At 35.8% G+C, this 27,301-nt stretch overlaps 2 protein-coding genes across 2 annotated transcripts; both read right to left on the minus strand.

Annotated features, from left to right (window-relative positions):
• Nucleotides 1–814: 814 nt before the first annotated feature.
• Nucleotides 815–10,093, minus strand: erap2 (endoplasmic reticulum aminopeptidase 2). Its single transcript, XM_042724686.1, has 19 exons — nucleotides 9,927–10,093; nucleotides 8,193–8,755; nucleotides 7,942–8,080; nucleotides 7,409–7,543; nucleotides 7,142–7,262; nucleotides 6,886–7,040; nucleotides 6,626–6,739; nucleotides 5,650–5,781; nucleotides 5,425–5,556; nucleotides 5,258–5,326; nucleotides 4,922–5,097; nucleotides 4,703–4,782; nucleotides 3,926–4,109; nucleotides 3,607–3,763; nucleotides 3,253–3,437; nucleotides 2,964–3,125; nucleotides 1,720–1,860; nucleotides 1,539–1,620; nucleotides 815–1,450 (listed from the first exon to the last, which is right to left on the minus strand). Exons 2-19 carry the CDS (start codon nucleotides 8,684–8,686, stop codon nucleotides 1,304–1,306), a joined length of 2,805 nt encoding a protein of 934 aa, XP_042580620.1. The 5' UTR covers nucleotides 8,687–8,755; nucleotides 9,927–10,093; the 3' UTR covers nucleotides 815–1,303.
• A 4,055-nt stretch (nucleotides 10,094–14,148) lies between these two features.
• Nucleotides 14,149–25,818, minus strand: LOC109071076 (repulsive guidance molecule BMP co-receptor b). Its single transcript, XM_042724688.1, has 3 exons — nucleotides 25,346–25,818; nucleotides 19,834–20,360; nucleotides 14,149–16,941 (listed from the first exon to the last, which is right to left on the minus strand). Exons 1-3 carry the CDS (start codon nucleotides 25,449–25,451, stop codon nucleotides 16,267–16,269), a joined length of 1,308 nt encoding a protein of 435 aa, XP_042580622.1. The 5' UTR covers nucleotides 25,452–25,818; the 3' UTR covers nucleotides 14,149–16,266.
• Between the last annotated feature and the right edge of the window lie 1,483 nt (nucleotides 25,819–27,301).

Below are 27,301 nucleotides of genomic sequence, written 5' to 3' on the forward strand. Positions count from 1 at the left end.
TCTTTTTCTTTTTTATCATTGTGCACTGGCTTGATGCAGTTAATTTGGCTGGCCTTTTTCTGATTTTAAGTACCCTGGGAATGAAACAGAAAATTCAATTTTTAAATTTTTAAATAATTTTAATATTAATGATTTAGTTTATTTATGTTTATTATTGGTAGCTACATTACTGTATGCCTGGTTTGAATGTAGCCTATTGTGAACTGAAGTAAAGCAATACTGCCTCCTAGCGACAGCAAAACACACGTTTAGGCCTACTTGTCTAAATGGGGACGTTCTATAGACTTTTACTGTTTTTATATACAGCTATTTATAAATGACATAACCTAGCCTAAGTATTTAACAAATGAGGACATTCCCAAAAGGAGGTTTTGAGAGGTTTAGCTCAATTCTGGTTACAAATTTCCCCCCAAACATGTTTATCATCATCTTCACGCCCCTCAGTTTAGTTGCTGTCAATTGTTATTACATTATCAAGTTTTGTAATGGCTGAATTTTGGTCTATTAATATCTGCATCACATAACTTATGATATTAAGCAACATTAAACAGTGTTTTGAGCATGACAGATAACGGAGCAAACAAAGCCAATCTGAAGCAAACCTTATTAGATGTTAGTTTGTTCTGCGTGTAGGTGAATGAGAGCTAAACACTTTTGAATCAATTCCAAAATTTCTAGTTCAAATATTTTAACTAATATTTCTTGCTGATACTTTAAAGCTGACATAAGTATTTGTGATGACAACAAACAAGAATAGTGAAGGTTAAATGTCCAAAAAGTGATATCAGTAAATGAAAACTAAAAGCACTGTTCTTTTAACAAAAGTTTTAATTTATTTTCATACCTTATTTTAATACATTTTCTGTAAGAACACATTTTGTTTTTAGGCAAGACTAAAAAAATTATTTATTTTTATTTCAAATCCTATTCAGTTCATTAATGTTCAGTGTCCTCAAGTATGATTTTATGCCACTAATTAATAGGCAGAGTCCTATTAACATTAGTTAAAAAAAAATTGCACAACAGCCAACAAAACAACAAGAAGAAAAAAAGAAAAACACCAAGACAAAACCATTAGAGGTTTGAAATGGCATAGCTGTTTCTTAACCTCTTTACCTAAGTAAACCAAAAAAGCAAACACACCATGCATTATATGTGCCGTTAATCTATCTGAAAAATGCAAAACAGTAGAAAACTTGAAAAGTGGAGTTTCTGAGCTGATCCTGATATTGATTAATAAATCAACAATCAATATACTAGTATAAACTAGTATAATGCGAAATGTTGGTCTGCTTTTTGGATTTTAGTTGAGTCTTTGCTGCAACCAAGTCCTCATGGTCTCTAGATTCCTCTTGAGCCACATAATGTTCTTCTCCAAGTTTTCTGTGGCCACCTGTATGACACGCAGCTGAGATACCTGCTCTGTGATGGACTTGAAGAAAACCTCAACCTCAACACAAAAAGAACAAAAAGCAATACTGTAAATGAACCATCAAAACAGATGACCATTCCCTCTAAACAACAAATAAACAACCCACCTCTCTCAACTCTTCAGTGGATGAGAACTGAGTTACAGTGCCTACAATTATACTTCTGATTCCAAAAGATCCCAGTGGAAACCTTTGATAATGAGACATAAGTATCTTATATTCACAGTAATGAGCACATCACAGCTAGTGTTATACTGGACCTAAATAAAAAGCAGTGGATGGCACCTACTTTTCTACCAGTTCATTCCAATGTTTCTTCACAAAATCCCATGCTAGAAAATGGCCTACTGGATTTCTGGCCACCATGTATATGAGACTGGGTAAATTCTGTGTTTTTATTACAGTTCCACCCATTCCAAGCTGTAATAATCTACAGGAAAGATGGAGACATACAAGGCATTGCATCTTGTTAGACCTCATTTAAATTTACTTTTGCATTCATATGCTTTAACCCCTAGTAAATAAAGTCCAAAATCAAGCATTGCATATATCATATTTCATTTTCTATCTGTGTATTTCATATATAATATCAACAGGATTTTGTAATGTTCTTAAAGGTATAGTTCACCCAAAAAAAATGAAAATTCTGTCATTAATTAATCACCCTCAGACCTCCATTCATCTTCGGAAAACAAATTAAGATATTTTTGATGAAATCTGGGTGCTTTCTGACCCTGCACAGACAGCAATGCAACTACCACGTTCAAGGCTCAGAAAAATAGCAAGGACATCTTCAAAACAGAAATATTCTCAGAGCTTCATAAAATTGATGATTTCACATGGACTATTTTATCGATGCCCTTACTATGTTTCTGGGCCTTGAGCGTTTCAGTTGTTTTGCTGTCTATGGAGGGTCAGAAAGCTCTCAGATTTCATCACAAATATCTTCTTCTTTTTTTTCCAAAGATGAATGAAGGTCTTATGGGTTTGGATGGAACGACATGAGGGTGAGTAATAACAGGATTTTCATTTTTGGGTGAACTACTCCTTTAAAATAGGTCTAAAATAAGTCTCTGCATTTATTTGCTCAAAAATACAGTAAAAACAGTAATACTGTAAAATTATTAAAAATTGAAATAGTATTACAGTTTATTCCTGTAATGACAAAGCTGAATTTTCAGCAGTCATTCATTACTCACGATTCTACAGAAATCATTCTATTCTGATTTGCTGCTCAAACATTTCTTCTTATTATTATAAGTGCTGAAAACAGCTTTGCTTCTTAAAAGTTTTGTGAAAACTGAAACATTTTTTCATGATTTTTTAAATAAATTTCAAAAGAAAAGCATTTATCTAAAGTGGAAACCTAACATTGCAACATTATAAAAGTCTTTAATCTCACTTTTGATCAATTTAATGCAATGTTGCTCAAAAAATTAATAAATGCAGATTCTTTTTGAAACATCTTACTGACCCCAAATGGAAGTATACTTATAAAGACATATGACGTTCAATCTGTTGATAACAATGTACCTTGATAGTTTTTTTGAGTCCTTGCTGCTTGCTAAAGCTGAGAGAAATTTGCTCTTCTCTGTCTCACACATGGACACACCATACTTTTCCAGAAGGTAGGCCCAGCCGCTGTCATCCTGGGCTCCAACCATGTAAACCGTCTCAGACACATCAGTGGGTAAGCTGTATAGTTTGTAAAGCAATAGTCAGCTGTTAAGAAATCTATTTCCATAATCATTTAAACTGATAAATATGTGATTATATATTGGACGGTGTTGTTGGATAAAAACAAATACTGTTGCCAAGTCACCTGACTGTACCATTGGAGTCCACCCAGCTATTAAAGAGCTGCTTAGCCTTTTCCAAACAAGGTGGATAATTGAAATCACATGCAAGGGAAAGAACCTCTTCACGCAGTCTCCGGTCTGAGACTGTCCCATCATCGCTCCACGTCTGCTTGTCAATCACATCTCTGAAATACTGCAAGATGTAGGTCTGTGGGATAAAACCAGACGTAAAGTGGCTATACACACAAACAAGATAAAAAAAAACTCAACGGGTGGGTCTGCAAGCAGCCTTGCTAAAATGAAAGACTCTTTGATGGATATGTGGAGGAATGAGGACAGTAAATTCGATTAGACTCCAGGAAATGTTTGTGTCATACCTTCAGATTATGAGTAACGTCAGCTATGTGTCTCTTCTCTATCAGCTTGTAGAATGATTGCAGATAGCCAAGACCTTGCAGGAGAGGAACATTGTGGGTCTCAGACTTCAAGTAACCAATCAAATCTAAAGCTCTGTCTAGTGACAGTCGTCCTGCACTGGATAAAAAAACAAACAAAAACGAAGTAGCATTACAAATGAGCTGATAGGATAACACAGTTATGCTTATTTTGCTAGCTAATATTGAATTTCCTGTTTTCCCTGTGAGCTGAGATATGCTTTATGAGTTGATGAGAGCAATGCATTGCACATTAACTCACGTGACCAGCTGGAAGGCATTATGAATGAGGCTGGCTCTGTCCTTAAAGCTCAGAGCAGTGTGGTTTACTCTCAGCAGCTCCGTCAGGCAGTTCCAGCCCTCCTCATCATAATGGACAATATAATATCCATTCATGTCAGTGTTGAGCTTCACCCAGTCAACTTCCTCATCTAGCGTCAACACATCTGGGTTGGACAGATTAGTATATGTACAGTAATATGTTTATACAGGACAGTACATGTGTTGGGGAGACTAGGGCTAGTTTTCAGACATCTTATGCCATTTAATATTACAGGCAGAAAGATGTTTACACTATATGGGGTAAGCAGGGTTGGAAAACTGAAAAACTAAAAAACTAAAAAAAAAACTAAAAAAAAAAGAATATAATAAAATTACAAAAAAAATTTGAATTCAAAATATGACTAAATATTACAAAATATTAATGTAACAATAGGTGTAAGAGTATATAAAAAACAATAAAATAAGACTGTGGGTAAGTTGTCACAATGGGATCTGCCATAAATAACCTACAGTATTAGCTTTTCAAATAAATTTAAACAGTAAAACAATTATGAAACAAACAAAAAAAGATAAATATAAAAGTCAACATACACAAATATATAACCATTGTTTTGGGACATTTATGAAAAAAAAAAAACTTTGTACTACTTTCTAGACTTAAAACTTTAAAACCTTTAGACTTAAAACCTTGTCACAACTTCCTTGTGACAACTATCCTCGGTTGCCTCTAATACTGTATATAAATGTGTGATCTTACCTGATTTTGTGGTCAGTAAGTGCTTCACCTCATGTTCAGAGTGGCTTGTTTTATATGTCAAAGGGATGTGCCACAAGTAGCTATGGAAAATAATTTTACATTTCTGTTATGAAGAGTCCTGTCAGTCATATATTTACTGACCTTTTTGTGGTATACATATAAAGACTAAAAGAACTACTGAATTAAACAATGAGCTCATGTCATTTTGTAGTGTTTTACCCTTCTTGAAGAGAATTCCATGAGGGATCATTGGGCAGGACTATCTTTAAGAAGCGCTCTTGCCCAACATAAAGTCTCCTGCCTTGCCGCCTCACCGTGACCAGCGGTATGCCCTTTTGTAAAGTCCACGTAGACATCATTTTCTTCAGGTCTATATGCTCCCCAGCAAAACGATACTACAATGCAAAGAGTTATTCAGAATGTTAAGTATCACCTTCAAGGTGCAAGAGCACATGTTGAAAAATGTCATTCATGTTCTGCATTCTGTGTTTATGGAGTGCTGTGAGTTATAAATAGCAAAAATGTAATATTTTATTCATGATGTGTCATCTTTACCGCATTTTTAGTGGCTTGGGTACTGCTGTAACAGTATTCTCCTGCTGTAAAGTCCTCCTCAGAACACGTCTGCACAGAGAGTATAAAGAGAGAGTGTGAGTTTTTGTTTTGATGCTGGATTATAAATGTATGACAGAAAAAAGGCATGGGATGAAGAAGTGACATACTTTAATAAGGCTGTCCCACAGGTCTTCATTTCTGGCATTGCTGTACCTGAACCTCCGTAGGTACCGAATTATGCCACTCTGAAAGCCTTCGTTTGTCAAGAAATTCCTCAGCATATGGAGAATACATGCTCCCTAAAATATTCAGTAATAAAGCAGATAAATTTGATTAAATAGAATAATTAAAAATGGTGAGAATGTTTTAACATTGCTAAAGTGTTTTTCCACCTTATCATATGACACTGTATCAAACATTTCCTTTATTTGAGTAGGGTTCTCAGCTAAACTGGAAATTGGCCTGGAAGAATTTAAAGAATCCCGTCCAATAGCTCCGAAACAGGTGTCCAGGAAGTGGTCCTCCTAACATGCAAAAGAAAGTATGTGAGACTCTAAAACCAGTTTGTTTATTTATTTATTGATACATTTTTAATTATTTAATTTCCAGCTCAACTGACTTTGGCCATCCTAAAATATTATTCGCTGCCATCTGTAGCAAAACTGTACATCACTTCACTTAAAACCAGCACTACTTTAAAATGTATTGTATCAGAAAGCAGACTCGCTCCCTCTTGTTTTGATATACAGTATGATGCCATCTTCATAAAAATAATTATAAACATTATATAAAAAACTTAAAATCATTATTTCATATCTATTTTTTTAGTGAGCTGTGTAATCAGTGTTATTTTAGTATCACTGAAATACTACTAGTTTCTATAAAAAATTTTGAATTATTTTTTATTTTATTTTTATTTTAATTAAGTTTTAGTGTTTTTTGGGTGATTGATCATTTGTATTAGTTTTTTTTAAAAAATATCTCTATATATATATTTTTTTTTTTCAATTTTTATTTTAGTTTTAGTTATTTTAGTAAATCAAATTAAACAAAATGAAAATGGGAAAGGTCGTATAAGCATAAATACAATCAGGCAGTCGCTGTCCCAAAATGAACTCCTTCACGGTGATACACGTGGGTCTTGATCACCCGAGTTAATTTTTGTATTTTTTTGGGTGATTTATCATTTCTATATATCATTCATATATATATAGCTAATATACACTCGGTGGTCCTTGTCCCAAAATAAACCCCTTCACAGTAATACATATGGGTTTTGATCACCCTTGAGGGTTTACTATAATGACCGCTTGGCTGTACATTACAACTTTCATTATACAGATAGAAATATCTGAAGCTTGAACATACAACTTTAAGCTCTGGATATACTGCTTCAAGTGAGACAAATTCCATATATCGGGCGAAGCCTTCATTCAGCCATATGTCATTCCACCACTCCATAGTCACCAGGTTACCAAACCACTGGGGAAAAGAAAGAAAAACAAACAGTAGTGAAGATACTTACATTTAGCTTAAAATTACTTGCTTACATTTAATAGTACTTTACTCCTGTAATTCATTGGCTTAGCTAATACCAGATGTGATTGACAGTGTATTTTATATGTAACCTGATGGGCCAGCTCGTGTCCTATCACCAGTGTAACCCAGAGCTTATCGGAGGCTGATGAGATGTCAGGGTCGTACAGAAGAGACGTCTCCCTATAAGTCGTCAAGCCCCAGTTCTCCATAGCTCCTGACTGGAAATCTGGAATCGCTATCAGGTCTGGCACACATCATAAAATAAACAACAATGTAAATATCCAAAGGCACATCATATAACTTATGCATTGAAACACTGGAAGGAAAGGTAAGAGATGTACTCACCCATTTTTGGCAGCGGATAAAGTATGTTGAAATATTGTTCATAAAACTCCAAAAGCCTCAAAGCAGCCTCAAGAGCATAGTGTGTCTGATGCCATTTTTCTGGAACTGCATAAATAGAAATCTTTGGGAGAAGAAAAAACAGCTCATTCAAAATGCATTTCTCACCCGAGAGCCTGTGATGAAAACTTCATACAAGTCGAAAAAGCTGTTGCATTCACATGTTTCTGGTTCATGTTGTTTAACCCTTTCTAAGCTCTAGTTACTTACATTAATTCCAGTTGCAGTCATCCCACTGACAGATCTGAAGTCACAGACAATGAAGGCCAGCAGGTACGAACTCATCTTCACACTCACTTCAAACTGGTCCTCAAATAGACCATTGCCAATTTTCACAGTTTGTTCCTATAAAACAAATATTTTCAAAATTTTAAAATGATAGACCACATTTTATGTATTTGATAAATCATTTTTCAAAATCATTTCATATAAAAACAAAATATACCACTGTAATTAACTATTATTAATATATTAAGTAAATCTGATTCTACAAATGGGTCTACACATCCATAATATATATACTGTATATATATATATATATATATATATATATATATATATAGAGAGAGAGAGAGAGAGAGAGAGAGAGAGAGAGAGATAGACAGACAGACATTTGAGAATTTCAAAATGTTATCCCATATATTTGTTCTATATATTTTTCCAATCAAAGTCAATTTGACTTACATTGACTCTACATTGATAAAGTAGATGTAAAGTAAAGTAGACGTATAAATTGAGCTTACTAATGGCATGTTGGACAAAGCTATGTGTGACGGGCCCCTCCTTATCCTGACAGTGTAATTAGCTTTGAAAATGGGCTCATCGAAACATGGCAGTGCCATTCGGGCAGATGTTGGCTCAAAGTGGGTGGATGCCAGGATCCTTTAGGGGAGAAAATTTAGATTGATTATTTAGAAATGATTTGCAATCTTTTCTATGGTGTTTTTGCTGGTATGATTTGTATTATGTTACATTTCAGCTATTTTTACTCTACCTTGTCTCCCCTGCTTTTGTTTTATATGTACTCTTATAAAATCCATAGAAGCCATCACTTAATGGTGCACCAAATTCCAAATACAGGAAGTATTTTTCCCCAGAGGTCAGAATCTTTGGAGAGAAGATGGCAATCTGTTCATGTGCAGGATATTCCAGCACCGAGAGCACTTTGTCAGACAGATGGGCCTCGTGCTCATCCAGAACAGTGGCGGTGAAGATCTTGAGGTTCTTGCTGTGCAGCACAACCCAGTTTGTGTTGTTTTTGACATCGATTTCAATCTTCACAGAACCGCTGAACTTCAGGGTGGTGAGATTGGGATGAATAAGTAGATGATAATGTACAGGCACTATGTAGTTTGGCAGACGCACTTTACTCCATGGAAAAGGGAGGCCGTTTGTTGCCAGGTTATCGCCAGCAGGACTATTGCTGTCAGAAGACTGGACACAAAACTGAGACTCCAGAAAGAGCAGGATTACAAGCAAGAGATGCATAATGAATGTTTTTGGTATTGCTGATTTTGATGGGGATCACTTTTGTATTTTAGAAATTGTCACTGTGTCCTGTGGAGAGAATAGCAAAGTTGGCGCTCACGTGATGTGTAAATAATTGAAGTATTAATTGGTTTTACTACACTAAATATTAATAAACACTGTACAGTATACTGCTCCTTCTTTATTTGTGGTGGAAAGTTGTGTCCCTCTACTTAGCAAATGTTGAAATTAACATGAAATACCAATTAAATTGTAAATTGTCTGCATATTTGTATTCTATCGGGTAAAAAGAATTTGTGCACTATTACAGTTTTTTTGTAAGAGAGTTTAAGGGATTTAACGTGTAACAAAACTCAATTATTTTCTCTGAATTATGGGGTTCTGTTTTTGTTTCCGCCATGAAATAATAAATTTAAGAAAATAATAATAACCTTTTTTTCTTCATCCTGTGGTGGAAAAAAGCTTGCATAGTGGGGTGCATGCATGGTGAATTAAATCTTTCTCATTCATTTTTATACATTTCTGACAGTTTAATGTATCGCACTTTATTAGAATCTGTGGTGTTATGCTGCTAACTTACAGACAAATTTTAATCTAAATGTTAATAATCATAGACATTAATATTAGCAAAATTTCTTGTGATCTTGAAACTATCATTTTTTCTGTTTATATTTGTGCCAATTTTTGTACTTACAGTAGGTAGTTTTCACCATTGCTAATAGGCTAACAGGTGTTTTACTAAAATTAAAAATCGAAAAACCCATAAGCTTTCATTTGTCTAAATATAGTGTATTAAATATAATTTAAATACATTATTTCAAAAAACCTTTTTCCAAATTTTGCCTCTCGTTTGCCACTCTAACTGAAAAATGACCTACATTTCATCTTTACTTTGCATTTCACACTGAGAATTTGTCATTCACAAAGCACTGTAGAATCTAGCACATGTTAGAATGATCAAAATGCTAATTAAAATAAAAGACAACAATCAAGTGTTCTTAAAATAACACGCATGGCAACACAGAGCCGTGCTGAGCGTTCTCTTTTGACCTCACTCTGTAACGTAAGCCTGTTCACGTTAATACATTGACATCTGCTGTGATACAGTACGAGCTCTCTAGCTGTATTCTGGCATGCTTTTGTGTCGCGATGATGTGGTCTCTGTATAGTAGGACATGCATCTACTAACAACATTATTGAGGAACACACTAATTTTAACCGTTCAGTGTTGTGTCTTTACCTGAATTTGAGCTGGATCATTGTGTCGGCTGCTTTCATTTTCTCTTTCATTCGTCCTGCCCACAGTTTCCTGGTTTGCAGCAGTAGCTGCCGAGCATGTGCTGTCTGGTCTTGTCTCTGTATTCAAATGACAACACAGTGGGGCTCCAGCCGCCGGACAGAGGAATGACCTACAGCCGTCAACACGTACAGACAGACAGGTCACGTCCGAGTAGTAAACATGCCGAGTGCCATGTACTGTCACAGAACAAAAAGTTCTTTGTTATTTTGACTGTTATATGATAGAATGTAAAGAAAAACAACCAGTGGCTAACAGATACTTTTTAAAATGTTAGCTTTTCAGTACAAGTACATTACACATTGTTGTTTAAAAAAAAAATGGCTACACAAGAACAATAATTGTTGTTGTTGTCAGTGTTGTTATTGAACTTGGCAAAATATTTAGTCTAGACTGTGTAATATTTCATAATTATTTACTACTTACTAAAATAAAAGAGTAATGGCAACTGACATTTTAAATTGTAATAATTTTTCACAATAGAAGCCTGCTTTTTATTTTTAATCGAATATATTCAGCCTCATGAGACATCTTTCAAAAACATAAAAAATCTTACCAACCCCAAACTTTTGAACTGTACAATGTAGAAGCAACAGTAAACTGCTAGTAAATTTCACAACTAATTTTAAAGAAACCGCAATTAGAATATTAAATTAAACATGACATTTTAAAGTAGAAAGTCTGAAATTTTCTTGTAAAACATATTTTAGTAATCTTTGTTTTATATATTAACTGTACGGTATTTTTTTAAAACAAAGGACAAAAACATCCAGTTATTGCAGAAATGAGTATGATATAGTGAGATGCTTTTGGGCTGTGTGATTGCCAAATATGTTAATAATTGTTCTAGCTTTCCCTATAAACTCTACAACAAGGCACAAACTTCATTGTTACTTAAGACTTGAACCTGACTTGCAAAAAATGGCCAATGCCCAGTGATTGCTGCTGCTTTTGTTTCATGTAAGAGATTTTCAGTGAAGATCAAGAAGCTTTGTCATATACACCTGATCAAAACATTCTTTGAAAGTACAGTTTTATTTCATCCAGAGGAATAAAGCAGCAGGTACAGCCATTGGTGTTGATATTATCCGTTTCTCACCAGAAACCAACATAAAACAGATGTGAATCTTTGGGAAAACGCTCCACTTCACATTCTCACAAATATTTACAACATATCACACCATAAATACAATTTTAAAATATACACTTTGTCCAACAAATATTCTGAAATTCACTCCACTCAGGTGGAGACAATGAGGTGAATGATCAAACTGTATGCACTCTTTTTAAATGTCGAATTGCTAGAGAGTTATTTTACCCTATGAATGAAACCTGATGCCAAAATAAGTGTATCAGCGTGTTTAGCAGCACAGGTCTTTGTGTGCTCATTTTAGCCCAGCCACATCGTATTTTGGCACAGCTCCCCTGAGAACAACACAAACGATGGAAAGATTCCATGGCGGGTGTGAAATCACATGACTGAAACTTGATAATCCTTTTCACTGGCTGGCTCAACTCACAGAGCTAGACAACATCAACATGCTTCCTACCCTCCTCACCACCATGCTTTTTACAAGTAAGTTGTAGACTTTATAGGGAAGCTAGCACAATTACTAACATTTGTAGCAATTACAAAGCTCAAGTAAAGGCACTTCATTAATACATCATAATTTAAAATACTGCAATAACTGGACACTTTTTGTCATTTGTTTTTAAAGACATACAACACTATTTTTTTTTTTGATGTTGTAAATATAACAAAGATTACTGAGTATATTTTACAAGAAAATACTAGGTTATTTCAGTCTAGTCATGTTTTACATGCCATTTTTAGTTATGAAGTAATAAGTTGTTCAACTAGTTGTGAAATTTAGCAGTTTCTGGGTGAACATTTGTACTATTATTTTTTTTTTTAGTGTACAGTTCAAAAGTTTAGGGTTAGTCAATTTTTAAAATGCAGTAAAACATTACAATTTAACATTCTTCAGTGTCACCCTATGCTTTAGAAATCATTCTAATATGCTGATTTGCAGCTCAAGACACATTTTGTATTAATATCAGTGTTGAAAACAGCACAGTATTTTTGAGGAAACCGTGATACTGATCCCAAATCTATGCATACTAATACTAACTTTTCTGAGTCTTGTTCTCATCTCTGAAGTGGGATCTGATGCTGTCCCTTTTGCCATCTTATCTCCACCGTTTCATTTGAACACTGATCTCAACGGCTTGATCATCCTGGTGTGTGTGGTCCATGACATTCATCGAGGAGAGCTGGAGGTCGCCTGGATTTCTAGTGGCACCAGAGGAACTAATCCAGCAGTCTCGAACTTACTCCAAGGACACATTCAGAGCACAGTGTCTGTTATATCTGTGCCCTCGAGTGAATGGATGTCCCACACCTGCTTTGTGAGTCACAGAGGCTCCGATCAACTCGTGCACAGACATTATGCTGGATTCCCAATGGAGACGACCGGTAAACTCTGTAATTATTGCAATATTATATGTAAAAATTAGTCACATATATGTTAACATTTGTTATAACTACATTAGTTCACAGTGAAAAATACTTTTGTTAATCTTATAGTTCATATTAATTTGAACGTTGTATCTGCTAAAATTATTTTATCCCTTATGAAAATTAACCATGGTTTTATTATAGTAAAACTGTAGTAACCAGGTTTTTTTTTTTTTTTTTGGTGGATTGATTACCATTTGTTTAACCACAGTTACCATGGTTTAGCTATATTAACCATGTTTTTTAGATTTTATTTGTAGTAAAACATGGTTAATTGTCTTATGCTGTACTTTCATTAATTAACATGAACAGATATGAATAAATGCTGTAACAAACATACTGCTCATTGTAAGTAACTAAAGGGACTTAATTGTAAAATGTTGCTGTACTTCAGGAATGGCTGACGATGAAGAAACCTTATGTGTTTGGACCATCAAAGCAGTTTTTTGGAAGGTACATTACATTTGATAATCCTAAAAATTCAGTTCTGTTTGTTTTGTACTCATTTTTCTGTACTGTTGCAGACGTCCGAGCAAACGAAGATCTATTATTTGTTGAAGCTCTCATGATTCTCCTCTTCAAAATCACCATTTTCAACGTTTTAATGACAGTGCAGGCCGTCATAAAATGGTAAGGGCTCATATTACTGCATATGCAATGTTAGTAGTGAAATAATTTATACTCATTTTTTGCAATTAAACTGAAACCTGTCATATTTCTCGTCTGCAAAATTGCAGAGTTTCAAAGACAACTGTCACGGATGTCAGAGTTAATTGGATGTGCTATTGGAGGAATTCCAGCTGATGCAAATGAGAATCTGGCATGTTGATGAGCGTCTCGATGAGCCACAAGACACGGGTGCTTCAATATGTGGGCAGATGAGTGCGATAGCTGCTCACAACCACATCATGTACACAATACAACACATGCAATGCACTACAAGCTGCTTTTGTAGGCCATTGTCAAATATAAAAGCTTTGAATGGCATTGTCAAGTCAGCTTCCACTGTTGTGACACTGTTGAACTCTTGATCTGTCTGACAGTGATGAAACTTTGATGGAACTCTTTGTTGCATGTGAATGAGATCATTGTGCTTAGCACTCTATCAAAGACTGAGACACTGTTTCATTTTATTTTAGGGGGAGATGTGAATGTGACGTCAGTACTTCATCAAGACTTTTTTGCATTTATTTGTGGAGCATGGATGTTCACATTTTGTTTTAATTGCACTACTGTTCAAATGTTTGCTATTTTTTAGTGAATTTTTGTTTTTGAAAGTGTCTTATGCTCACCAAGGCTGCATTTATTTGATCAAAATATAGGGAAAACAGTAATATTAACATTTAAAATATCTGTTTTTTATTTGAACATATTTTCAAATTTATTTCCATAATAGCAAAGCTATATTTTCAGCAGCCATTACTCCAGTCTTCAGTGTCACATCATCCTTCAGAAATCATTATAAAATATTCTAATTTGCTGTTTCAAGAAATATTTCTTACTATTATAAATGTCAAAAACAGCTGTGCTGCTTAATATTGTTGTGGAAACAGCACTACATTTTTCACAATTCTTTGATGAATAAAAAGTCACAAATAACAGCATTTATTTGACAGAAATATTTTGTAATATTATGCGAGTCTTTACTCTCACTTTTCATCAATTTAATGTGTCATTGCTTAATAAAATAATTAATGTATTTAAAAAAAACAGAGCAGAGATGAATTAATGTAAATGTACTTCCCAATGAATGTATATGGCAATTAACCACAAATGAATTGTGTAAAAACTAAATAAATAAAGCCAGTGCATTTATGTATTTTTCATTTATTGTTTTAAATAACACACTTTTTCTTTTGTTTTTCTTTTTTTTCAACAGCATCCGTACAATACTAAAACACTGATGTAACAATGGTGACCCACTAGGTGGCAGTACAATCACATCTTAAACGTTTTTCAACAGCAAGCGTATGGAGCTTAACTTCTCTAACAAGACACTATATTTCATAAATAATTTAAGTAGAAACATTGAGCAGTCACTCTTTACAAAAACAATGTTCACAACAAAAGTAAGCGATCACAAGATCAAATGCGAAATGCAAAAAACACAGGATGAAGGCTTTCCATTGCAGCTAATTAATTGCACTGACGCCTTGTTCTGGTATTTCAGAAAAGAACAAAGAAAAAAAAACCCATCCCACTGTACACTGATTTAGGTCAATTGGCCAATCAAATGATCCTGTTTCGGATTCGGCCAATTCACTGCCTGCGAAACTCCCAGTGTTCCAAATACAATCGAATACACTTGTCACAGTATTGTAGCAGCTCTTCAGCACTGGCAGTAGTTAAACAATGACGTCTCTACAGTAGCAAGTCTTGGTATTGAAACGTGCGTATCAGGAGTGTCGGCATGGCTTCCGTAGCAGTTGGACAGTAAGGTCCAGAAGGTATACAATTCGATTTCATCAAATGAATTGTGTGTCCATCAGGCCGAATGCCACACTCAAAGTAAATAGAGACATAAGTGTTTCTGAATATCCTTCATTTGCTTTGAATGCTCTCTGAATGAAATCACTGCTGATGTGCAGTCAGCAAAAGAACCACGGCTCAAGTTGCACTTCTGGCTGACAAAATAACTGTTAAAATGCTTGCTTGGCCAAAAAACAATTCCATTGAACATATTTCTGATTTGAGTTGATTTATGGCACTGGCTTGCAAAACATGACAATACCACACCATCGTTTTTGGCTAAATAAAACGTATAGGGAAGCCCAAAAATCTGATAATGTGTTGCTTCTGCATCATATCTTTGGTCAAGGATAAAACAAGGACTTGAGGGAACTTAACACTTTGAACAGATAATAAATATTTGTTTGGCAAAGTGACAAAGCTAATAAATCTTGCAAGAAGCCATTCTAAAAGATGCTACAAGTCTGACTAGGAATGAGACATGGCCGACTTTAGCACTGTTCGCTCACTGACTATGGAATTAGATGAAACTTTTAGCATAAATATTTCGGTGTCTCTAAAACGCACTCTTCAGGATTGATGTTTTGTGTCGTACATAAGGTAGACTTTGTACCAAACAAAAATTCTGATTGTCATTTATAAAATGGGCCGAAATTCCAATACCTAACAATGCCCACGTTCAATAACAGAAAAATTCCCATTTGAATTTCTGACTTAAGTGCACTTCAACCTGCGTTTGCCTGAATTCTTCACTTTGTTTTTGCTGATCAACGTGACTCCACAGCTGAGTACCAGAACTAAAAACACAGATAAAGTCAAAGTCTAGTCAACATGATCCTTCTTTAAACCTCTAGCACACAATCACTACGCCAGCCACATTGTGAAATATGTTTAACACGGTTCTACAGAGCAAGATGGTGAGGTAAGTACCATTTGTATAGAGACCTACAGAAATGTATCAAAGAAAAAGCGCAGTGTTAGATTATTGAGCACTGGTTCCGTGGAACACTGTTTTCTAGTTGCAAAAACCAAAAAAAAGAAAAGAAAAATAAAGTGCTTCCATTAAGATTTCCTCTCCTGAGGACAAAAAACATGAAATCTCAAAAAATTCACTCACAAAAATCTACAATATTCAGCTCTCTTGAAAACATGTCTTACACAAAATGTACAGTCTAATGAAGGTTCGTTTTCTAACATTCATTCTCCGAACAGACAGTATATACAAAGTACCTCAGAGTACTGACTTTTTACAGTCTGGTTTTCTTCTTCGAAACAGTTATCAAAACACTGTACACATTATAAAAGCACAGTGATGAGGAAGCCGGTTAGCAGTGCGTTGAGGAGCAATGAAAACGGCCTCAGCCCAGTGGCTGAGTTAGGAAAAATATGCCAGTGCTCCCTCTTGGGGTGCAGAGTCTCCATATCCTTCAGGGCATTGTAGGCGGCAGTGGTGAAGTTTGCATCTCCTGTGGTGAGCAGGTCAAACACGCAGGAGTGGAAATAGATGTCCTTAACCTCCAGTTGCTCCCTGCACTTCCTGGAGGCGCTTTCGAGGGTGAAGAGCCCTCTCTGGGCTTCGACCCTCGCCTGCTGCTGAAAGCTGGCTTGCTGGAGGCCCAGCACGGGCAGCTGAAGATGTCCCTCTTGGTCGATGCGTTCTGACGTGGGACAACCGTTCATGCAAAGCTGCAGGTCCTGCGTTTCGTCGAAGGCCATGGCGAGCTCTTCCGGCATTCGCACGGCTAGCGTCAGGTAATGGCCCTGCTGGCGTATGATGATGGTGACACCGATGTACGCGGCGTGGATCTCTACGTGCCGACCCGGCGACTTCTCCAGGATCCAGATGCTGCGGGTCTCGCTATCACCCCCGCTGATGGTGCCGTCCACAAAAGCGGCTGGAAGGTCGTCTGTTACGGCCTGGTAGACCTTCTGGTCCGTGCATTCTTGGTATGGTTTGAAGATTATTGTAATCTTAAAAGAAGCACAGAGAGCATAGTTAAAAACTCCAATATGCACTAAAAACAATCAAGTTGACATGAAATGGATATTCACCATATCTATTTTCTAAATGCATGTTATTGATCTGATTGTGATGATTCATTCATCCATGTTTCCATTTTTCTTTTTTTTTAAACAAACTGTCACAATTAGATCTTCTGGTGAAACAACAGACTGCTGGACTTCACCAATCATTTAGTCTGCTTGAGTTTTTTGATAATCTGTTTCAATCTAATATATCAAAGTTCAGAAGAAAAGATCTGGTGTTACTTCCATTTATTGCAGCTTTGACGGTGAAGAGCAAATTGCTGATTTCCTTTTATGACCAATATCAATATGGATACACTTTTTTTCTTATTGTTTTCCCTTTTTAACATTAAAAAAAACTAAATGATCAAATGATTACAACAATAAAAACATGCATTATTATAATTATTAATACTATTATTAAGACCCACCAAAAGGTGCCATTTATCTGTACCCCCCCCCACCATATAAAAACGTATTAAATGTAAAAGTTATTAGTTCATTTTTATTGGTTTTATTTTATTGCATCAGTATATCTGTACCTCTGTAATAACAAATGGGAACTGCCAAAATAATGACTGTTTTCAAACTGGTTTCCTGAACATTCTCCATATCTGCCATTAGCTGGACAAATAGATAGTCTCGCCACAAACACATACCATTGGTTGAGTCAATGTTGCTCTGTTGGTCCGGTCAACAAACAGAGGAATGTTTTGATAGCACCACAGAGTTAGTTTTTGGAGCAATCAACCTACAAATGGCCTTTTTACTCACTACATATTAGACTGGGATAAGAGAATGTTTATTAATGCTGAAAATAATTACACAATTCACCTGTAAAGGACAAAAGCTGTTTTATACCAGGGACTGAAAATTATAATTATTTTATCGTGGTAAAACAAGAAGATCTTTATAAGGCAGATGTTTAGAATATTACATGTATTTACAGATCCGCAAACCCTTTCGCCCTGTAAGTGTTAACTATAAAATGCAGCCAGTATACAGTCCTTATACTGTGAAACTCTAAGACTTGTGGGAAGCAAAAGCACTGGCTAACAAGAAGTGTGGTGTTACATTAGCGGCGGATGAATAGCAGCTTTGTACACAGGACAAGGATGAAAAATGATGACCAGTTGGCCATAAGGCGAGGCAGCTGAAAAGGCCTCAGTTAAGCAATGTGTGCTAATAATTACTTACAAATGTTTAATAATGGCTCCCCACCTTCAAGGTCAAGGGGTCAAATGAGAGGGAATTAGCATCGGAGGCCAAACTTAGCATTTGAAGCCACATCTGTCCATTGATGAGCTCAACTGTTTAAACTTGAGAAGGAAAAGCAAGTATCTGATGAATGCAGTCTGCTCAAGCTGTAATATTCACAAGCTTCCAGCTACTTCAGGTTATAAAAATCTGTAAACATGATCGCCAGCAGTCAATATTCTGCATCAGCATATTTGAAATGGGTGTGTATAAGCAGGTTTGTTTTGAGTGTTTGACTATAAGCCTCACGCTAAGAGAAATGAAGACAGAGGCTTCTTTCAAAGTGATCTTATTATGGGTCACGCCACAGCGCAGGCTTCATTCAGTCATTAATAATATTAGAATTTCAGACACGTTGGTCACAAGTGTAAGTCATAAGACTAGAGCTGTTTGCTTTGTTTAACTTGCACCTGTGAATACTTGGTCAAAGTTGAAAGTTATAAGTCTTATCTGCTTTCTGCAGCTCTTTCTGATAATCTTATCCATATATATATATATATATATATATATATATATATTTATATATATATATATACACACACAGAGAGAGAGAGAGAGAGAGAGAGAGAGAGAGAGAGAGAGACATCATACACTTCAAACAAAGATAAAAACAATGCAATATAGCACAACGTACAAACATTTTTTAATTTTTATTTGAAATGAAAAGAAAAAACTTCGGCTCAAAAGTTTCAAGCTCTGAAATAATGAAAAATACATTTTCAGGATCTGTTTGACTTGGTTAATGCTAATTTCTAGCATTATGAAAAAATATGAATATGTTTTTAACATTTCAGTTTGTATAAATTAACATTTTGAATTAATGTGAATTAACAATGAATACAAAATTATCAAATTAACATCGATTAATAAATTCTGTAAAGAAAACATTATTAATTGTTATTTTAGTATTATTCATATACTATTTTAATATTTATTCCTATTTTAATATCTTTTATTTTTATATTTTCAGTTTCAATTTGTTGTGTGTTTTTACCTTTTTTTAGTTTGTTTTTATTTAGTTTTACTTGTATTTCAGTTTAGTTTTATTAATTTTAGAACTTCAACTTATTTATTTTCAGTTAGTTGTGAAGGCAACATTTTTAATTTTCGGTTTAGTTTTTTAAGTTTGAGTTTTATTTCAGCTTTATTTCAATTAACAAAAACTATTTTTAATAGTTTTAGTTAAAAATAACAACAATGTGTCAAAGTACTCAGTAGTTTAAAGGAAAACTACACATTTTAACATACTATAAAACACATGTGGTTTCAAAGCTTATGATTTTTTCTCTTCTGTGGAACTGAATGTTTTTTGTTCATACCATGAAAGTAAGTGGGGCACAATGTTAGCCTACTTTTTATTTTGGATTTTAGTTTTAGTTAACATTAACAACACAGTAATAAACTAAATTATAAAGTGACGTCCTACAAACCTTTTATTTTTAATTTTAATTTTGTCCAACATATGCTGCAAGTCTGAGATACTTCTGACAAAGTAATCAACTTTTTCCAAAGAAATTAGCAAATAATTCTTCACATTAAAAAAGACAAAATAATTCTATAATAAATAGGAAAACAACTCACCTTATTGGTTGCTGTGGCACTGGATCCGTATACCACTGGAACATTTGTGACCTGCACTGACAGGTAATTGTTATCAATGAGGGGCCATGCCCCTTCAACCTTACAGGTCTGAAAATGGTCTTTGAAAGTTCTAAGATGAGGGTCCCCAAACAGGCCACAGAACAGGTAGGTTGGTCGTAGGTGCTCTGGAGCCCCAGTGCCTGTTCCGGGCCGTGATGCTTGGTGATGGCGGCTGTGATAGTTGCATGGCTCAATGGGGATGACGGGATGGGTAGATGATGTGGGCCCGTCTTTGGAGCAGTTCCTCTGGCTCATGAGGTCACTGATGCCCAGCATGGCAGAGTGGAAGACCAGGTTACCCCTGCAGCTCTTGGATGTGCGCTGGGTGCAGGCGGAATAGGCTCGCAGCGCCTTGCAGAACTCAATATCAAAGCCATCCAGTGAAGGGTTAAGATGGGAAGTGAGAGAGACGAAGTCAGTGGTGCACTTCTGGATACGGCACTGCGGAGTCTGGACCTGACTCTCCCCTGAGAAATGACACAAAGAATCTTCATTTCAGAAAAACAACTTGAAAAAATATTATAAATCATTCTAATCATACATATAATGATCAACTTCAATACACCTCTTCAATGACGAGCATGTTTTTAATTTCAATGAGATATTTGTTAAAAAAAAGTCATCTTGATACAACTGTCCTGATACCATAATAAAGAAAAAAAAAAAAAAGTTCAGAATTTAATTCTTAAAAAAAATATTAAAAAAATCTTATTAAATGGTTTGACATGGTATTTTATTACTAATCCTTAAAGAAACAATGAAGGACAATGAAGCAGTTTTGATATATTATTATTTATATTTGAAATAACTGCTTATCAGAGTCAGGTGGTGTAACTAATAAAGTTGTGTGGTACAAGCAAATTGCATCAGAATATACATAAAAAATGTAATTATATCATAGAAAGGATCCATGACCGTCTCAAGGTCAATAAACCTTTAAAAATATCAGACAATTTTGCTTTTTTAATTGACAGTTCAGACTGTAAAATGTTGTTGTTAAAGTATATGATATTTTTATGAATTCATGATATTTATAAAAATACACTTTACCTTAAAATTATATATTAAAAAAAACCTTCTGTGTACAGTACACTCATATGTATTCACTTTACAAGAAAAATGTCATGACTTTTTACTTGATTGTTATACCACATAACATTTAAAACTGAAAAGATTCTTGAAAATGGTTCAAAAGTGTTTCAAAACCATATGAAAACAAAAAGAATTCAAAGAGAACATTTGGCATACATTTTAAACTAGACATCTAAAAGAATACTGACTTAACCAGTTGTTGAACACAAACTATGAACAAAGGAGCACAAATACTCTAACATCCATTGTTATTACTCATGTCATAAACCAGTTTAAACTGCTTAACCATAATAAGGTGTGCAAGTGGACTGTGCGTTTCCTCACGGCGTGACTCCATGTGTGTTTTACATTATGGTCTCGAAACATTAACAGTCGACTCAACAAGGGTGTGAAGCCTCCTGTTATCTACAAAGGAGAATGCTTATGGCCGCAATAAAATCAAATAAAACGGCACTTCAAATGAGAAAAAGAGCACAGGAGGCTTTTCTGGCCACAAAAAGCCAGCACATGTGCTTGTAAGCACGAAAGAGTCACGGCATGCAAACTACATGCAACTATTTACCTCAAAGCTTCATTAGGGTGTGGTCATAGTGTAGCAATTAAAAGTGTTTTCTTTGAATACTACTTCACTTGGAGTCGACCCAATAACAATTTTATGGTTTCATACACACTTGTTGTCGAAAATACACTCGAGATCTTGTCGTCACGTCATGCGCCGCCCCCAGTTAGCTACCAATGACACGGCACAAGCAGAACAACATCTCCCAGGGAAGGACAACAGCCTCCACACTGCATCACTTAAGAGTCTTAATGCCTCACTTTTGAGTGCAGCCCAATTGCATTAGCTCAGAGAGAGGCTGTCCTAATCTGATATCAGCTGCAGCCTCTCCATTAACACGCTTGTGATGACTCTATCTTACACAGTCAGGGCCACCCATCTCTGCCTGCCAAGCCAATAAGTCCGACCGCAGTGGATTCAAATGCATCTGATTTGATTATCAGATGACGCGGAGTGCTGTAGCGGATCAGATCTGCAGTCGGTGCTGGAGGAGAAGGAGGCATGACAAAGCACGGGCTAGATTGGGTTTCAGTAACACGCTGTAAGACAATACGGTAGCCTGGCTGAAGCCATGTTGATGTTGTGCTAGTAAGACATTGGCTGGAAAGGAGAGGAAAAAGGCAGTCCCCACTCCCATCCACCTCCCGCTGTGTTTTATCAGGCAAGGCTCCAGTGACATCTGTACCAGAACAAAAAAACTCAAATACTTGGCAAGGCATGCAAGACAAAGCCATCTCCGGCACATTCCCATTTATAGTCCGAGCGGATGCTCGAAGCAGATGCGCACCAAGTAATATCCAAGGACCAACAAACAGCCGTTTGCTTGAAAATAAAGAATCATGACCCTGGTAAATGGGCAAGGGTATGAAACCACAAAGGCCGGGCTGCGAATGTAACCGCATTAGGTAGGTATGTCCTACATATCACAGAGAAACAGAGAGGCTTTTCATGGAGCCTATATGTAACCTTGTTGTCCATCGAATGCATGTGCCCCCATTGTTTCTCTCAGCAGCGTGGTGTGAGGTGTTGGGAAGGCTTTCTGTTTTAAAATCTAGGATATTTTATGAGGAATAGGGTGGTATCGGGGTGGAAACTCTACACATGTGTGCGCTTTCAGTGCATGAAGTAAAGCGACAAATCTGCCACCCGTCCATAATCTAATTCACAGCAATCCTGGACATGAGTTGTTTTTGCAGGTCGCTTGTTGAAACTCGTCACCTGACATTCCCCTTAAAACCTGGTGCAACTGAATTCCCAGTCATACCCTCAAAAAGAGCAGAATAGATTGATTTTCCTTATATCCAAAACACTTGCAAGGAATGTCTAAGGGGACCCCCAGTTGGGGGCAGCAGATCCTAAGCTAGTTGCAGATGAGGAGGAAAAAAATCACACTTTGTGTTAGAATGTCTCAGTGTCCTGACAAATGTTTAACCTAAACACTGAAATGCCAGAAATTTAAAGAAAGAATCATTTGAATCACTTTTAAAGGAGTTTGATGTAAGGCAAATCCTAAAATATCCACAAACCTAAATAAATAAATATTTTTATTCTTAATAAACCTATAATATCAGATAAATACAATATTTAATTATTAAAACAATTTTTAGAATGCATATTATTCCTCTTAAGAACACAAAGGCACCGTAAATCATAGGATGGAGAAAACACTATGTTGGTTTCACAGGTTCAGTTCCTTTCTGTGATCCTGCTGCTGGGGTGATCCGTCTCGTTTTGAGCACAGTGAACACCCTTGTTGCTATTAAGTCGTTGGAAATATTTTCTCAGGGTGGCCTGCCGTTTGAGCAGCCATTCTCAGCTGTAGAGGGGCCCAAAGAGTGTGTGCGGAGTGAAATTTCAAGATGTGGAATTTGGCCAGGGCAGAGAGGTCAACAGGCCCACACCTTCTCCAGGAGTCAACGTGAAGATCTGGAGAAAGCAGTGGGGTTTACAAGACTCAGTGTCTAAATGACATCTCCAGTCTTAAATGTTGAGCACATACTGTGCTGCACTGAACTTTGGAATCTGGTTTAATATGCTGGTTTGTCAGCCTTTCATTTTTATTCTTATTTGTAACTTCAAGCTTTTCATAGCCTTGCTACAGCATAAAAAAAAAAAAAAAAAAAAAAAAAAAAACAATCATGGTGCAGTAATTTTAGAAAGTATTAGTAAGATTTATCTCAGTAAACCACAAAAGCATCTATTAAAAAGTTTTAAAATGCACCTTTTTACAGGTAGTCTGTGAAATCATACAATCATTAAACAATAACGCACTATTCCAGACATGAGAAAAGACAGAGATGAAGAGAACGAAAAAATAAGAAAAAAGAATATGAACAGCTGCAACTGTCTCTCGCTTCTGCCAAGATTATAATCCAATCAAATACCACCGAGGGGTAGATGTATATTTGGGACTAAACCAATTGAGAGACAATACAGCCAGATTTAATAGCCAAAGATGAAATCAAAGAACAGCAAGCATGCAGTGGCTAAAAAAGAAATGACTGTTTTGTATGCATGTGTTCTTAAATACTACATTCCTTATTTAAACATTATTTCCTTATCAAAAACGAAACATTCAAAATATATCACAGATCTCTATATATTATATTACAAGTTTAGTATATTGCCACTGAAAAGAAAGCAAACATGTACAGCTGTCGAAAAGTGAAGCCAATCAAGAGCATGAAAGGGACAGACACTTGGAATGGTCACACTATGTACATTTCATGCTCAATATAAAATACGAATAATTTTATGGAAGATTTTGCTTATTTCTTCTGAAATGATGTTTAAAAATAAAATAAAAATATAAATTTAGGTTGAGCCATATAAATTTTTTCCCTCATTGAAGAATAGCAAAGTGCATAATGCCTGACTGCCCGGGGTCCATGTTAAATTAATTATGAAGGTGTGACTGCTCAATGGACACCCAGCAGCATTCCATATCCTCTTAATTCACAATGGCATTAACACAGTCTACGGCCAGGACACCCAAAGTGGAGCACTTGACAAGGTGCCAAGTGAAAACAGGGCACCAAATGCGTAGCATTCACAGTCTCCCAATTTCAACAAAATCATTTATGACTGTCCAAACTGGTCAATGGCACAAAAAAAAAAAAAAAAAAAAAAAAAAATTTAGTAAATGAGGAATTAGTGGAATTAGTAAAGAAATGCATAATTTTTTTTTTTTTTTTTTTTTTACTATAACTGAAGAGTACTTTATTTCTTTTTTAAACATTTATCAATATCGCAAAACCCTAATTAAATAATAAAACAGATCAAAAGCTAGATGGATGTTAACAAATTATCACCACCTTATTGCAACTTACAGCATGTGGTCTGCCATCACAAAAACAAAAGCAAACAACAAATAAAACCGAATCAAACAATCACCTGAGAATACGAAATAAAATTAATTAATATTATGATCACTCATAAATATTTAATTTCCTTTGAAAAGCAACCAGTCCAGTCAAGCAAGAGGGACGCGTAGATCAATGCACTACATTTAGGCTATTGAATATAAAGCTACAATAACTGTGCAAGAAGAAGACACGGATGAAGGACACTGCCCCAGACTGTAAAACTGTCACATGAAGAACTAGAATCCACTTTTTTGTGGGGATATATATGTATATTAACCAGCACTATCATAATAGCACGTAAATCCAATTCTATATTTATACAAGCGAGAATTAGACATCCCCTCAAGACAAAAACTACTTTATAAATGTGTTTTAATGTATATTTAACTTGTTTACGTTCAATGAATCATGCATAAAGTGTTGAGACCGTGTTTACCTATGTGAGTGAGAGAGGAGAGTGTGCACAGCACTAGTAGATGCAGTAGCGGAGAGATGAGGCGCTCAGCCCCGGGGTAGTAAGATCCTGCTCTCCCCATACCCATCCATCCATCCAGAGAGACTCGAGAGTACTCCACGGATCAAGAGATCGGGCCTCGCTTCTCCGAACTTCACGAACCGTAGCGACGCGTAACTCTCTTAAGACGCGACTACTTTAAGGTAACACAAACCGTCCGTAAGAGAAACAAAGTAGTGATTTTGGCAAGTCCGATCCAAAACACTTCTTCTTGGAGCAAGGGAGAAAAGTGATATTTAATTTGTATTCGGTGAAGACAATCAGTCCGAAACAATTCTGTTAACGTGCTAAAATTAATCTGCGCCCCGCAATCGCCCGATTCATGTTGCATACACATCAGATTTCTCCGCCACAAGGAAATCTAGCCCCGTCTTTCCCCAATGATCGATAGTGAATCAACCTAACCCAGAGTTTAGCGGAAACCCCGCCCACACAGACACACAAACTCCGCCTCCTAAACCATGCACCCCAGCCGCAGATTGACAGCAGGGAGAAAATAGATGCAGTGGTCCTGAGATGATCTTGTTTGTTTCCTTCATATTTTTGAGAATAAAACATAGCTGACTATCAGGACAAAATACTATCAACATCCCAAACACTGATTATTTATTAAGGAGATACATACTTACATACATAGCCTACATACAGTACATACAGTATCAGTAGATCAGTGGAAATAGTGATCAGTGGCTGTATGGAAACCTGTAGCAGTAAATAAAATGTAAACAACACCTAAATTAAATAACTACAATAAAAAATTAAAACAAACAGAAAAAAATATCTAAAATAAAAAATGCAAATGATTTATTTTTAAATTCTAGTTTTTGACATGGTTTAATACAATTTAAAACCTTTTCAGCTGTGCAAAAAATGCACAATTCTTTACAATAAACATTTCAATTCAAGACTGTTAATGTGCACATAGTTAAATATGCAGATGTAAATTCAAACCTGTTAACCTAAAACTAAATTGAAACAATCACATAAATAAATTAATTAATTACATCTAAAGTCAAAGTCTGATAGCTAGCAAAAATTAAACAAAGAAATTACTGTTATTACTACAGAGATACACCTTAAACAATGTATCATGGAAAATATAATAAGACTACTTTATGGACTTACATGCAAGTTATTGATGATATAAACAGTCATAAGGGTGTAATTATGCTGCAGCTTATAGGAAAATTCACAATGAGAATCAGACAAAGAAACGTGAGCCAATTATAGGATGATATCATCAGCTGATTTATAGCAATAACATACTAAGACCACAAGACTTTACAAGACATTAATACAGACCTACTTCCTGTGCTGGACAGCTACAGTGCGAGTGGTATTTATAGGGCCACAAACTCCCTCTCACTGTAGAGAAAGCAGCGCTACTGCCGTCCAGCAGGGGAGCAGCAGTGTTAGAAATCCAAGACCTGCTCCACTCTGTCAATACAATACAAAATCAATTCAAAGAGAAACATCAACCCACTTTTATATAAATACACAAAATTGGGTTATGCTGTGCTAAACGGCTCACAGGGATTCCTTGTTTCAAATGATAATACTGGAAATTCTTCTGTGTTTAGTTGTTTTTGTGGTAGAGGGCAAAGCAGGCTGTTTGTACAGTAAGTTGATTAGAGTATTGGAACAGCAGTTTAACGGGATAGCAGTGTGCAAAGTGCGGAGGTTTAAGGGTTATTGCCTTTAACCCAATTCCTTTTCTTGCACTGCTTAAGTAGTCAGACAAAAATCAGGCGAAGTGTAAGAAGTACTTTGCCAGCCATAGGATTAGAGGGATTTTGGATTTCTTTTGGTCATAAAACTGACCTGGTTCTCTCTTTAGTGTGACACCGGATTATAGAATTATCATCCAAAAGCCCCAAA

Source organism: Cyprinus carpio, chromosome B5 (genome assembly GCF_018340385.1).
Source record: "Cyprinus carpio isolate SPL01 chromosome B5, ASM1834038v1, whole genome shotgun sequence".
Taxonomy (NCBI): Eukaryota; Metazoa; Chordata; class Actinopteri; order Cypriniformes; family Cyprinidae; genus Cyprinus; species Cyprinus carpio.